This window comes from Mesoplodon bidens, assembly GCF_964165515.1.
Source record: "Mesoplodon bidens genome assembly, chromosome: 7".
In the NCBI taxonomy this organism is placed as follows: Eukaryota; Metazoa; Chordata; class Mammalia; order Artiodactyla; family Ziphiidae; genus Mesoplodon; species Mesoplodon bidens.
In genome coordinates this window covers 86620119-86633699 of record NC_138164.1, presented here as the reverse complement: position 1 = coordinate 86633699, position 13581 = coordinate 86620119, and the positions used below count along the sequence as shown (strand labels likewise).

Genomic DNA, 13581 nt, shown 5'->3' with positions numbered 1-13581 from the left:
TTAGCTCTCCAATTAGTCACAAGCCTCTAGTACAGTGCCAGGCAAGCAAGAGGTACTCAATGCTTATTTGTTTATTGAATTATGAATGAATAACCAGGCAAGGCAACTGTGAGATTAATGTCATATTACAAAGTGGTTAATAAACTCAAAAACTCAAGTTAGCTAACCCAAGCTAACACAGTCGTTTAGTAACAGAGTTGGGTGGAACTAAACCCCTTGTCCTACTTTCTTTTCCCAATGTGCCTTATCAGAAAAACTATAACCAAAGCATTATGACTCAAATCAGTACAAGTATAAACTAACCAACCAAATTTGTTTTCCATCACAGTAGTAAAATAAATCAAGTGACCATCAGCAATATTCTAGATAAATGATTATTTGCAAAGTAAAGTTAAATATCATTCAACCAAATGAAAATATCTCCTCAGAAAATTTATATTTATTTTTTAAAAGAGAGGAGAAAAGGATTGTATTTTATAAAGTCTGCATCTGCTTAGGTGTAAGGAGCAGACACTTCCTAAAATAGGTAGATCAAATAAATAAGAACAGGGTTTTTATTTTCTTTGCTGTTTTTTAAACAATAACATACATGTTTAGTTTTGATCACTTGATTTAACAGACAAGAAAATCATGACACAGAAAAGAGAATTAAATTGCATGAAGCTTGTGTCAGGGCTTGTATTAATTTGTTAGTTTGCTTGGGCTGCTGTAACAAATGCTGCAGACTAGGTGGCTTAAACATAAATTTATTTTCTCACTGTTCTGGAGGCTAGGGGTCCAAGATCAAGGTGTCAACAGGGTTTAATTTTTCTGAATCTCTCTCCTTGGCTTGTAGATGGCCATCTTCTCCATGTTGTTTTCACATGGTCCTTCTTCCATGTGTGTCTGTGTCAAAGACAAAGAAAGAATCTTGAAAATAGCAAGAAAAAAGTGACTCATCATGTACTGGGGAGTCTTAATAAGATTAACAGCTAACTCCTCATCAGAAGCTATGAAGGCCAGAAGGCAGTGGAATAACATACAAACTGCTTTAAAAAAAAACCAAATTTTAAATTATAAGAAAATTCTATGAACAATTCTATGTCAAAAAATTAGATAACCTAGATGAAATGGGAAGTTTTCTAGAAAGATACAAGGTACCAAAATTCTCACCATAAATTATGAAGTCCTTTATGTTCTTGTCCATACATAGTAGTCTCATCTATCATCATATCCCCTTTAGCTTATTATACCTCAATTAGCCTGACTCTCATTCAGTTCCTAGCATCATGGAGTACATAATGCTCTATTCCTTTAACTTGTTGATTGCTCCATTTTATCTTTGAGGACTCACTTTAAATGCTATTTCTGCAAAGACAATTTCTTGAACTCCTTATAAGTAACTACTTATTAAGTAATACTATCTGCTTTACCAAAGATAATTTCCTTCATGATACCTTTCCCTCAAATATATACTTGGTAGGTTGTAATCTAGTTTTCAATCAGTTCTATGTTCAAATAACTATGTCCAAACTTCTTTCCTAGATAAAATTCTCAAGGCTGATTTGGGTCTTTGTTTCTGAGCTCCCAGGGCAATATATCTCAACTTAAGAGTACATATCTTGAGACCAGATGAAATTAAAAATTTGGGTGGGAAGGCCATACACCCTTAAATCTGATCTTCATTCCAGAGTAGTGTATAAATCAGACACTGCCACTCAAAACCTCTTTAGATCTCATGTATTACAGTTGGGGTTTTGAAGCAGGATTTTTTAGATGACTTAAATTTGAGATTCTCAATATTCTCTTATTGTCTGACAACTGTCCAGTTATTTCAGGATTTATCTTTATTTTTCTTGATGAAAGGAGGAAGTAAAAGCCAATTTACATGATTATTCTGATTATTACATGATTATTCCAATGACGTCCCCTAGAACAGAGTTTCTAAACCACAGCATTGCTGACATTTTAGATAAGATAATTATGTACTGAAAGGGTCTATTCTACACATATTAGATGTTTAGGAACATTCCTGGCCTCTACTAACTACAAGCCTGCAGTATCACCTTCATCTCCAGTTACAACAAACAAAATGTCTCTAGACATTGCCAAATGTCCCAGGGGTACAAAGTCACCCCCAACTGAGAACTGAAACAACAGGCTCAATAGGCCCACCTTATGCCTTCAAGTTATCACAGGCAATATGTTTACCAAATATTTGTTCAAATTTATAACATGGGCCTCCATTTTTCGAAACTGAAAAAAAGGTTTCCTGACTGCCTAACACAGAGTCAGAGTTTCTTGACTGCCTAACACATTACTGAAAGGTCAATATCACATATTTTAAATATTTTTTATAAATGGCACCACATTTCAAGTTTATGTGGTATCATAACTGCAGAATTAGTTTCTGTACAATAATTCTAGATTCAGAATAAACAAATACAAACATTTGTATATTGTGACAAAACCCAATTTAAATTCATTTCTTACATGTAAAAATACAATTCTGGTATTTGGTGGTTAGCCTTCTATGTGGGAATTTAGAAACCCCAGCTGCTTTCAATGTGTGGTTCTGTCACTTTTAACACATAGCTTCAAGAGTCACCATGTTTATGTGTTTCAAGTCATAAGCAAAAGAACATGGAGTATTATATAAAGGAGGGTGTTATGGGCTAGACTGGGATACAAGGAAATAGGTTTGATAATTACTCTCAGTGTCTGCTACTTTTACTCATCATTATTATATCCTCTCATTGTACCTTGTACTTTTTTTCTTCATGCCATTCATCATAATTATAATAAACTAAATATTTGAGCAGCTGTTAGTTTAGTATCCAACTTGCCTCAGGGGCAGTACACTCCATAAAGACCAGAACTAATCCATCTTATTTGATGCTGTATCTCCAGATCTAGCAAAGTTCTCGGCATTTAGTACTTTCTCAATAAATCTTTGTTAAATGAATGAATAAAAGAATAAATAAATAGATGAATTAATATCATAGATATGGTACTTGATTTAAATATAGTCTAGTAGATCTTCACAATAGTGTATTATTCTTTGCCAGACACAGATCTGGACATTGGTCAACAAGAGATAATGGCTGGCAGAACAGCAGAATATCCTAATGAGGGACGGCAAGGATGGTGATGCAAGAAGCAAGCAAAACTTAGAATTCTGTGCAGTAGCCAAGAGTTTTCTCTCCTGATTACATGATCTCATGCTTACCCTGCTTAGTTAGAGTATTTACAGCTGGTTCTGATCTCCACCTTCTGGTGAGGAGAAATAAGGGCTTTTTAGTTGCCAGGGCCCAGGTTTTACTGATCGTGTTGGATTCTGAGGCTCCTTCTGCTGCCTGAGATGGTCAACTTGGCTGGGCCATGGTGCCAAGATATGTGATCAGACATTATTCTGGATGTTTCTGTGATGCTGTGTTTGAATGAGATTAACATTTAAAATGGGAGACTTTATGGTGGTCAGATTGCCCTCTGTAACATGGCTGGCCTCATCCAATCAGTTGAAGACCTAAATAAAACCAAAGACTGACCACACCTAAACAGAAGGGAATTCTGTAGCAGAGGGCCTTCAGACTTAAACTGCAGCCTTGGGTCTTCTTTGGGCCTCAAGTCTGCCCCGCCCACCCTTCATTTATTGGACTTTCCAGCCGCCATATTCATGTGAGCCAATTACAAAAAATAAATCATACAGTATCCTATTGGTTCTGTTTGGTGGTAAAGTCAAACACACTGCCCATGTACAGTGTAATACACTCTAATACACTGATTCCAGACTTCACTCTAAATAACAGTATTGCCCTTATACTTTACAAGAATAGCTACTTTCAAAGACTTTGCATAGATTTGTACTCATGTCTGAAATGGAAAGTGGTCTCTAAAACTGTAGGTATTAGATTCCACTTATCTATTCCCAAATTTATTTATTTTACTTGGTTTTAAGTCCCTTGAGGGCAAACCCTGTATTATATCCATCTTTGTATTCCTAGCATCCAGCCAATAGTAGCAGGTTTTAGAAAGTGTGCTGAATTAAATAAATAGACGAATGAAGGGTAAATACTTATGTGTTAAAATATAGGTCTCAATGTGGATTAAATTAAATGAGATCAAGAATATAAAGCTTTGGGCTTCCCTGGTGGTACAGTGGTTGAGAGTCTGTCTGCCGATGCAGGGGACACGGGTTCGTGCCCCGGTCCGGGAAGCTCCAACATACTGCAGAGCAGCTGGGCCTGTGAGCCATGGCCACTGAGCCTGCGTGTCCGGAGCCTGTGCTCCACAACGGGAGAGGCCACAACAGTGGGAGGCCCGCGAACCGCAAAAAAAAAAAAAAGAAAAAAAAAGAATATAAAACATTTATCAAAATGCCTGGCCATAGCAAGAGTGCATCTAACATTAAGTTTCTGTTTTTTGAATGTGTATGTCAGAGATATAATTTCCTTCATCTCCATAGTTTTCTATTTTAACATCTTTATTGGAGTAGGATTGCTTTACATTGTTGTGTTAGTTTCTGCTGTATAAAAAAGTAAATCAGCTATACTTATACTTATATCCCCATATCCCCTCCCTCTTGCATCTCGCTCCCACCCTTCCAATCCCACCCCTCTAGGTGGTCACAAAGCACTGAGCTGATCTCCCTGTGCTATGTGGATGCTTCCCACTGGCTATCCATTTTACATTCGGTAGTGTATATATGTCAATGCCACTCTCTCACTTTGTCCCAGCTTACCCTTCCCACTCCCCGTGTCCTTAAGTCCACTCTCTACTTCTGAGTCTTTATTCCTGTCATGCCCAAAGGTTCTTCAGAACCATTTTTTTTAACATTCCATATATATGCAATAGCATAAGTATTTGTTTTTCTCTTTCTGACTTACTTCACTCTGTATGACAGACTCTAGGTCCAACCACCTCACTAAAAATAACTCAATTTTATTTCTTTTTATGGCTGAGTAATATACCATTGTACATATGCGCCACATCATCTTTATCCACTCATCTGTTGATGGACACTTAGGTTGCTTCCATGTCCTGGTTCTTGTAAATAATGCTGCAATGAACATTGTGGTACATGACTCTTTTTGATTTATGGTTTCCTCAGGGTATGTGCCCAGTAGTGGGATTGCTGGGTCATATGGTAGTTCTTTCTTTAGGTTTTTAAGAAACCTCAGTAGTGTTCTCCACAGTGGCTATATCAATTTATATTCCCACCAACAGTTCAAGAGTGTTCCCTTTTCTCCACATCCTTTCCAGCATTTTTTGTTTGTAGATTTTTTGATGATGGCCATTCTGACTGGTGTGAGGTGATACCTCACTGTAGTTTTTATTTGAATTTCTCTAATGATTAGTGATGTTGAGCATCCTTTCATGTGTTTGTTGTCAATCTGTATATCTTCTTTGGAGAAATGTCGATATAGGTGTTCTGCCCATTTTTGGATTGGGTTTTTTGTTTTTGATATTGAGCTGCATGAGCTGCTTGTATATTTTAGAGTTAATCTTTTGTCAGTTGCTACATTTGCAAATATTTTCTCCCATTCTGAGGTTGTCTTTTTGTCTTGTTTATGGTTTCCTTTGCTGTGCAAAAACTTTTAAGTTTCATTAGGTCCCATTTGTTTATTTTTGTTTTTATTTCCATCTCTCTAGGACGTGGGTCAAAGAGGATCTTGCTGTGATTTATGTCATAGAGTGTTCTACCTATGTTCTCCACCAAGAGTTTTACAGTGTCTGGCCTTACATTTAAGTCTTTAATCCATTTTGAGTTTTTTTCGGGTATGGTGCTAAGAAGTGTTCTAATTTTATCCTTTTATATGTAGCTGTCCAGTTTTCCCAGCACCAGGTATTGAAGAGGCTGTCTTTCTCCATTGTATATTCTTGCCTCCTTTATCAAAGATAAGGTGACCAGAGGGGCATGGCTTTATCTCTGGGCTTTCTATCCTGTTCCATTGATCTATATTTCTGTTTTTGTGCCAGTACCATACTGTCATGATTATTGTACTTTGTAGTATAGTCTGAAGCCAGGGAGCCTGATTCCTCCAGCTCTGTTTTTCTTTCTCAAGATTGCTTTGGCTATTCGGGGTATTTTGTGTTTCCATACAAACTGTGAAATATTTTGTTCTAGTTCTGAGAAAAATGCCATTGGTAGTTTGATAGGGATTGCACTGAATCCCTAGATTGCTGTGGGAAGTATAGTCATTTTCACAATGTTGATTCTGCCAATCCAAGAACATGGTATATCTCTCCATTTGTTTGTATCATCTTTAGTTTCTTTCATCAGTATCTTAAAGTTTTCTGCATACAGGTCTTTTGTCTCCTTTGGTAGGTTTATTCCTAGGGATTTTAAACTTTTTGTTGCAGTGGTAAATGGGAGTGGTTCCTTAATTTCCCTTACAAATTTTTCATCATTAGTGTATAAGAATGCAAGAGATTTCTGTGCATTAATTTTGTATCCTGCTACTTTACCAAATTCATTGATTTAGCTCTAGTAGTTTTCTGGTAGCATCTTTAGGATTCTCTATGTATAGTATCATGTCATTGACAAACAGTAACAGTTTTACTTCTTCATTTCTGATTTGGATTCTTTTTATTTCTTTTTCTTCTCTAATTGCTGTGGCTAAAACTTCCAAAACTATGTCGAATAATAGTGGTGAGAGTGGGCAACCTTGTCTTGTTCTTGATCTTAGTGGAAATGGCTTCAGTTTTTCACCATTGAGAACGATGTTGGCTGTGGGTTTGTCATATATGGCCTTTATTATGTTGAAGTAAGTTCCCTCTATGCCTACCTTCTGGAGAGTTTTAATTATAAATGGGCATTGAATTTTTTCAAAAGCTTTTTCTGCATCTATTGAGATGATCATATTGTTTTTATCCTTCAATTTGTTAATATTGCAATCCTGGGATAAACCCCACTTAAACATGGTGTATGATCCTTTTAATGTGCTGTTGGGTTCTGTTTGCTATTATTTTGTTGAGGACTTTTGCATCTATGTTCATCAGTGATATTGGTCTGTAGTTTTCTTTTTCTCTGTCATCTTTGTCCAGTTTTGTTATCAGGGTGATGGTGGCCTCATAGAATGAGTTTGGGAGTGTTCCTCTCTCTGCTGTATTTTGGAAGAGTTTGAGAAGGATAGGTTTTAGCTCTTCTCTAAATGTTTGATAGAATTTGCCTGTAAAGCCATTTGGTCCTGTGCTTTTGGTTGGTGTAAGATTTTTAATCACAGTTTCAATTTCAGTGCTTGTCATTGGTCTATTCATATTTTCTATTTCTTCCTGGTTCAGTCTCAGAAGATTGTGCTTTTCTAAGAATTTGTCCATTTCTTCCAGGTTGTCCATTTTATTGGCATATCATTGCTTGTAGTAATCTCTCATGATCCTTTGTATTTCTGCAGTGTCAGTTGTTACTTCTCCTTTTTCATTTCTAATTCTGTTGATTTGGGTCTTCCCCCTTTTCTTCTTGATGATTCTGGCTAATGGTTTATCAATTTTGTTTATCTTCTCAAAGAACAAGCTTTTAGTTTTATTGATCTTTGCTATCATTTCATTCATTTTTTTTTCATTGATTTGTGATTTAATCTTTATGATTTCTTTCCTTCTGCTAACTTTAGGGTTCTTTTGTACTTTTTCTCTAATTGCTCTAGGTGTAACGATAGGTTGTTTATTTGAGATTTTTCTTGTTTCTTGAGGTAAGATTGTATTGCTATAAACTTCCCTCTTAGAACTGCTTTTGCTGCACCCCATAAATTTTGGGCCATCGTGTTTTCATTTTCATTTGTTTCTAGGTATTTTTTGATTTCCTCTTTGATTTCTTCAGTGATCTCTTGGTTATTTAGCAGCATATTGTTTAGCCTCCATATGTTTTTATTTTTTACAGTTTTTATCCTGTAATTGATATCTAGACTCATAGCATTGTGGTTAGAAAAGCTACTTAATATGATTAAAATTTTCTTAAATTTACCAACACTTGATTTTTGACCCAAGATATGATTTATCCTGAAGAATTTTCCATAAGCACTTGAGAAGAAAGTGTATTCGGTTGTTTGGGGATGGAATTTCCTATAAATATCAATTAACTCATCTTGTTTAATGTTTCATTTAAAGTTTGTGTTTCCTTATTTATTCTCTGTTCGGTTGATCTGTCCATTGGTGAAAGTGAGGTGTTAAAGTCTCCTACTATTATTGTGTTACTGTCGATTTCCCCTTTTATGGCTGTTAGCATTTGCCTTATGTATTGAGGTGCTCCTAGCTTATGTACTGAGGAACTCCTAGGTGCTCCTAGGGTGCATAAATATTTACAATTGTTATATCTTCTTCTTGGATTGATCCCTTGATCATTCTGTAGCATCCTTCTTTGTCTCTTGTAATAGCCTTTATTTTAAAGTCTATTTTGTCTGATATGAGAATTGCTACTCCAGCTTTCTTTTGACTTCCATTTGCATGGGCTATCTTTTTCCATCCCCTCACTTTCACTCTGTATGTATCCCTAGCTCTGAAGTGGGTCTCTCGTAGACAGCATATATATGGGTCTTGTTTTTGTACCCATTCATCTTGTCTATGTATTTTGGTTGGAACATTTAATCTATTTACATTTAAGGTAATTATAGATATGTATGTTCCTATTACCATTTTCTTAATTGCTTTGGGTTTGTTTTTATAGGTCTTTTCCTTCTCTTGTGTTTCTTGCCTAGAGAAGTTCCTTTAACATTTGTTGTAAAGCTGGTTTGGTGTTGCTGAATTCTCTTAACTTTTGCTGTAAATCTCTTAATTTCTCTGTCAACTCTGACTGAGATCCTTGTTAGGTAGAGTAATCCTGGCTGTAGGTTTTTCCCTTCATCACTTTAAATATGTCCTGTCACTCCCTTCTGGCTTGTGGAGTTTCTGCTGAAAGATCAGCTCTTAACCTTATAGGGATTCCCTTGTATGTTATTTGTTACTTCTTCCTTGCTGCTTTCAATATTTTTTCTTTGTACTTAATTTTTGATAGTTTGATTAATATGTGTCTTGGCATGTTAGTTCTCGGATATATCTTGTATGGGACCTTCTGCAATACCTGGGCTTGATTGACTATTTCCTTTCCCATATTAGGGAAGTTTTCAACTATAATCTCTTCAAATATTTTCACAGTCCCTTTGTTTTCCTCCTCTTCTTCTGAGACTCCTATAATTTGAATGTTGGTGCATTTAATATTGTCCCAGAGGTCTCTGAGACTGTCCTCAATTCTTTTCATTCTTTTTGTTTATTCAGCTCTGTGGTGGTTATTTCCACTATTTTATCTTACAGTTCACTTATCCATTTCTCTGCCTCAGTTATTCTGCTGTTGATTCCTTCTAAAGAATTTTTCGTTTCATTTTTTGTGTTGTTCATCATTGATTGTGTGCTCTTTAGTTCTTCTAGGTCCTTATTAAATGCCTCTTTTATTTTCTCCAATCTATTTCCGGATTTTGGATCATCTTTACTATAATTATTCTGAATTCTTTTTCAGGTAGTCTGCCTATTTCCTCCTCATTTGTTTGGTTAAGTGGGTTTTTACCTTGCTCCTTCATCTGCTATGTATTTCTCTGTGTTCTCATTTCACTTAACTTACTGTGTTTGGGGTCTTCTTTTTGCAGGCTGCAGGTTAGTAGTTCCCGTTTTTTTGGTGTCTGCCCCCAGTGGGTAATGTTGGTTCAGTGTGTTGTGTAGGCTTCCTGGTGGAGGGGAGTGGTGGCTGTGTTCTGGTGGATGAGGCTGGATCTTGTCCTTCTGGTGGGCAGGGCCACATCTGGTTGTTTGTTTTGGCGTGTCTGTGAACTTAGTATGATTTTAGGCAGCCTCTCTGCTAATAGGTGGGCTTGTGTTCCTGTCTTGCTAGTTGTTTGGCATGGGGTGTCCAGCTCTAGAGCTTGCTGGTCGTTCAGTGGAGCTGGGTCTTAGCATTGAGTTGGAGATCTCTGGGAGAGCTCTAGCTGATTGATAGTACGTGGGGCCAGGAGGTCTCTGGTTGTCCAATGTCCTGAACTCGGCTCTCCTACCTCAGAGGCTCAGGTCTGACACCAAGCCTGAGCACCAAGACCCTGTCAGCCACATGGCTTAGAAGAAAAGTGATTAAAAAAAAGAAAGAAACAAAGAGAAAAAAATAAAATAAATTAAATTAAATATTTTAAATAAAAAAATTTTAATATTAAAATAAAAAAATAAAATAGTAATAAAAAAAAGAAGAGAGCAACCAAACCAATAAACAAATCCACCAATGATAACAAGCACTAAAAACTAAACTAAGATACACATATAAATCAGAAACTGGTCAGTCACATACAGCAAACCCCAAGTCTACAGTTGCTCCCGAAGTCCACCGCCTCAATTTTGGGATGATTTGTTATCTATTCAGGTATTCCACAAATGCAGGGTACATCAAGTTGATTATGGAAATTTAATCCACTGCTTCTGAGGCTGCACAGAGAAATTTCCCTTTCTCTCCTTTGTTCTCACAGCTTCTGGGGTTCAGCTTTGGATTTGGCCCCACCCCTGAATGTAGGTTGCCCTCTGGCATCTGTTCTTTGCCCAGACAGTAGCTGGTTAAAGGAGTGGCTGATTAGGTGTCTCTGCCTCACTCTGGCTGGGGGGAGAGAGAGGTATGGCATGTGGGGCCAGCCTATGGGGGCAGGGACCAGCATGATGTTGCAACAGACTAAGGTGCACTGTGTGTTCTCCCAGGGAAGTTGTCCCTGGATCACAGGACCCTGGCAGTGGTGGGCTGCACAGCTCCTGGGAGGGGAGGTGTGGATAGTGACCTGTGCTTGCACACAGGATTCTTGGTGGCTGCAGCAGCAACGTTAGCATTTCATGTCCATCTCTGGTGTCCACACTGACAGCCACGGCTTGTGCCCATCTCAGAAGCTCGTTTAGGCAGTGCTCTGAATCTCCTCTCCTCGAGCACCCGAAACAATGGTCTCTTGACTCTTAGGCAGGTCTAGACTTTTTCCCGGACTCCCTCCCGGCTAGCCATGGCACACTAGCCCCCTTCAGGCTGTGTTCACACAGCCAACTCCAGTCCTCTCCCTGGGATCTGACCTCCGAAGATGGAGCCTCTGCTCCTAGCCCCCCACCTGTCCTGGCGTGTGAGCATACAAGCCTCTCAGGCTGGTGAGTGCTGGTCGGCACGAATCCTCTGTGTTGGAAACTCTGCTTTGCCCTCTGCACCACTGTTGCTGTGCTCTCCTCTGTGGCTCTGAAGCTTCCTCCCCACCCCACCCCATTTCCACCAGTGAAGGGGCTTCCTAGTGTGTGGAAGCTTTTCCTCCTTCACAGCTCCCTTTCAGAGGTGCAGGTCCCATCCGTATTCTTTTGTGTGTGTTTTTTTCTTTTTTCTTTTATCCTACCCAGGTACGTGGGAGTTTCTTGCCTTTTGGGAAGTCTGAGGTCTTCTGCCAGCATTCAGTAGGTGTTCTGTAGGAGTTGTTCCACATGTAGATGTATTTTTGATGTATTTGTGGGAAGGAAGGTGATCTCCACATCTTACTCCTCTGCCATCTAACATTAAGTAGTAATATCTATTACAGGCAACCTTGTTTCATTGTACTTCACTTTACTGCACTTCACGGATGCAGTGGGTTTTGTATTTTTTGGGTTTTTCTGTATCACAAATTGTAGGATTTTGACAACTCTGCATCAAGCCAATCTATCAGCACCATTTTTCCACCAGCACTTGTTCATTTTGTGTCTCTGTGTCACATTTTGGTAATTCTCATGCTATTTCATGCTTTTTCTTTTTATTATATTTGTTAAGGTGATTTGGGATCTGTGAACTTTGATGTTACTATTTTAATTATTTTGGGGCACAAGGAACCATGCCCATAAAAGATGGTGAACTTATTGATAAATGGGTATGTACTGACTGCTCTACCTATCTGCTTCTGTTCCCTCATCTCTCTCCCTCTTCTTGGGTCTCCCTATTCCCTGAGATACAACAATATTGAAATGTGGACAATTAATACCCCTATAATGGTCTCTAAGTGGTCAAATGAAAGAGAGTCACGTGTCTCTCATGTTAAATCAAAAGCTAGAAATGATTAAGCTTAGTGAGGAAGGCACACCAAAAACTGAGATATGCTGAAAACTAGGTCTCTTACTCCAAACACTTAGCCAAGTTGTGAATGCAAAGGAAAAGTTTTTGAAGAAAATTAAACAAGCTATTCCAGTGAATGCATGAATGATATATGAAACAGCCTTACTCCTGACATGGAGAAAGTTTTTAGGGGTCTGCATAGAAAATCAAACCAGTCACAACATTCCCTTAAGACAAAGTCTAATCCATAGCAAGGCCTTAACTCTCTTTAATTCTATGAAGGCTGAGAGAGGTGAAGAAGCTGCAAAAGAAAAGTTTGAAGCTAGCAGAGGTAATTCACAAAGTTTAAGGAAAGAAGCTGTCTCCATGACATAAAAGTGCAAAATGAAGGGCTTCCCTGGTGGCACAGTGGTTGAGAGTCTGCCTGCCGATGCAGGGGACACGGGTTCGTGCCCTGGTCTGGGAGGATCCCACATACCGCGGAGCAGCTGGGCCTGTGAACCATGGCCGCTGAGCCTGTGTGTCCAGAGCCTGTGCTCCTCAACGGGGGAGGCCACAACAGTGAGAGGCCTGTGTACCACAAAAAAAAAAAAGAAAAAAAAGTGCAAAATGAAGCAGTGAGCACTGATGTAGAAGCTACAGCAAGTTATCCAGAAGGTCTAGCTGAGATAATTAGTGAAAGTGGCTACACTAAACAACAGATTTTCAATGTAAACAAAACAGCCTTTCAATTGGAAGAAGATATCATCTAGAACTTTCATAGATAGAGAGGAGAAGCCAATGCCTGGCTTCAAATCTTCAAAGGAAAAGCTGACTCTCTTGTTAGGGGCTAATGCAGCTGGTGAGTTTAAGATGAAGCCAATGCTCATTTACCATTCTAAAAATCCTAGGGCCCTTAAGAATTATGCTAAATCTACTCTGCCTGTGCTGTATAAATAGACCAACAAAGCCTGGATGATAGCACAACTGTTTACAACATGGTTTACTGACTATTTCACGTCCACTGTTGAGACCTACTACTCAGAAAAAGGCTTCCTTTCAAAATACTACTGCTCATTGACAATGCACCTGGTCACCCAAGAGCTCTAATGGAGATGTACAAGACTAATGTTTCCAAGTCTGCTAACACAACACCCATTCTGCGGCCCATGGATCAAGGAGTAATTTCTACTTTCAAGTCTTATTATTTAATAAATATGTTTCATAAGGCTATAGCTGCTACAGATAGTGACACCTCTGATGGATCTTGGCAAAGTCACATGGAAACCTCTGGAAAGGATTCACCATTCTAGATGCCATTAGGAACATTTGTGATTCAGGGGAAGAGGTCAAAACATCAACATTAACTGTAGTTTGGAAGAAGCTGATTCCAACCCTCATGGATGACATTGAGGGATTCAAGGCTTCAATGAAGGAAGTAACTGCAGATGTGATGGAAATAGCAAGAGAACTAGAAGTAGATGTGGAGCCGGAAGATGTAACTGAATTGTTATAGTCTCATGACAAAACTTTAATGGATGAAGAGCTGCTTCTTATGGGTGAGCAAAGAAAGTGGT

General features: G+C 38.4%; 1 protein-coding gene across 1 annotated transcript in view; it reads right to left on the bottom strand.

Annotated features, from left to right (window-relative positions):
• Positions 1-759: 759 nt before the first annotated feature.
• METTL15 (methyltransferase 15, mitochondrial 12S rRNA N4-cytidine) overlaps positions 760-13581 on the bottom strand; it is a 379555-nt gene continuing 366733 nt past the window's right edge. The window contains exon 6 of the mRNA XM_081241341.1: positions 760-885. Within this exon, the coding sequence (XP_081097467.1) occupies positions 860-885 (26 nt within the window). The 3' untranslated portion in view covers positions 760-859. The remainder of the gene's footprint in view (positions 886-13581) is intronic.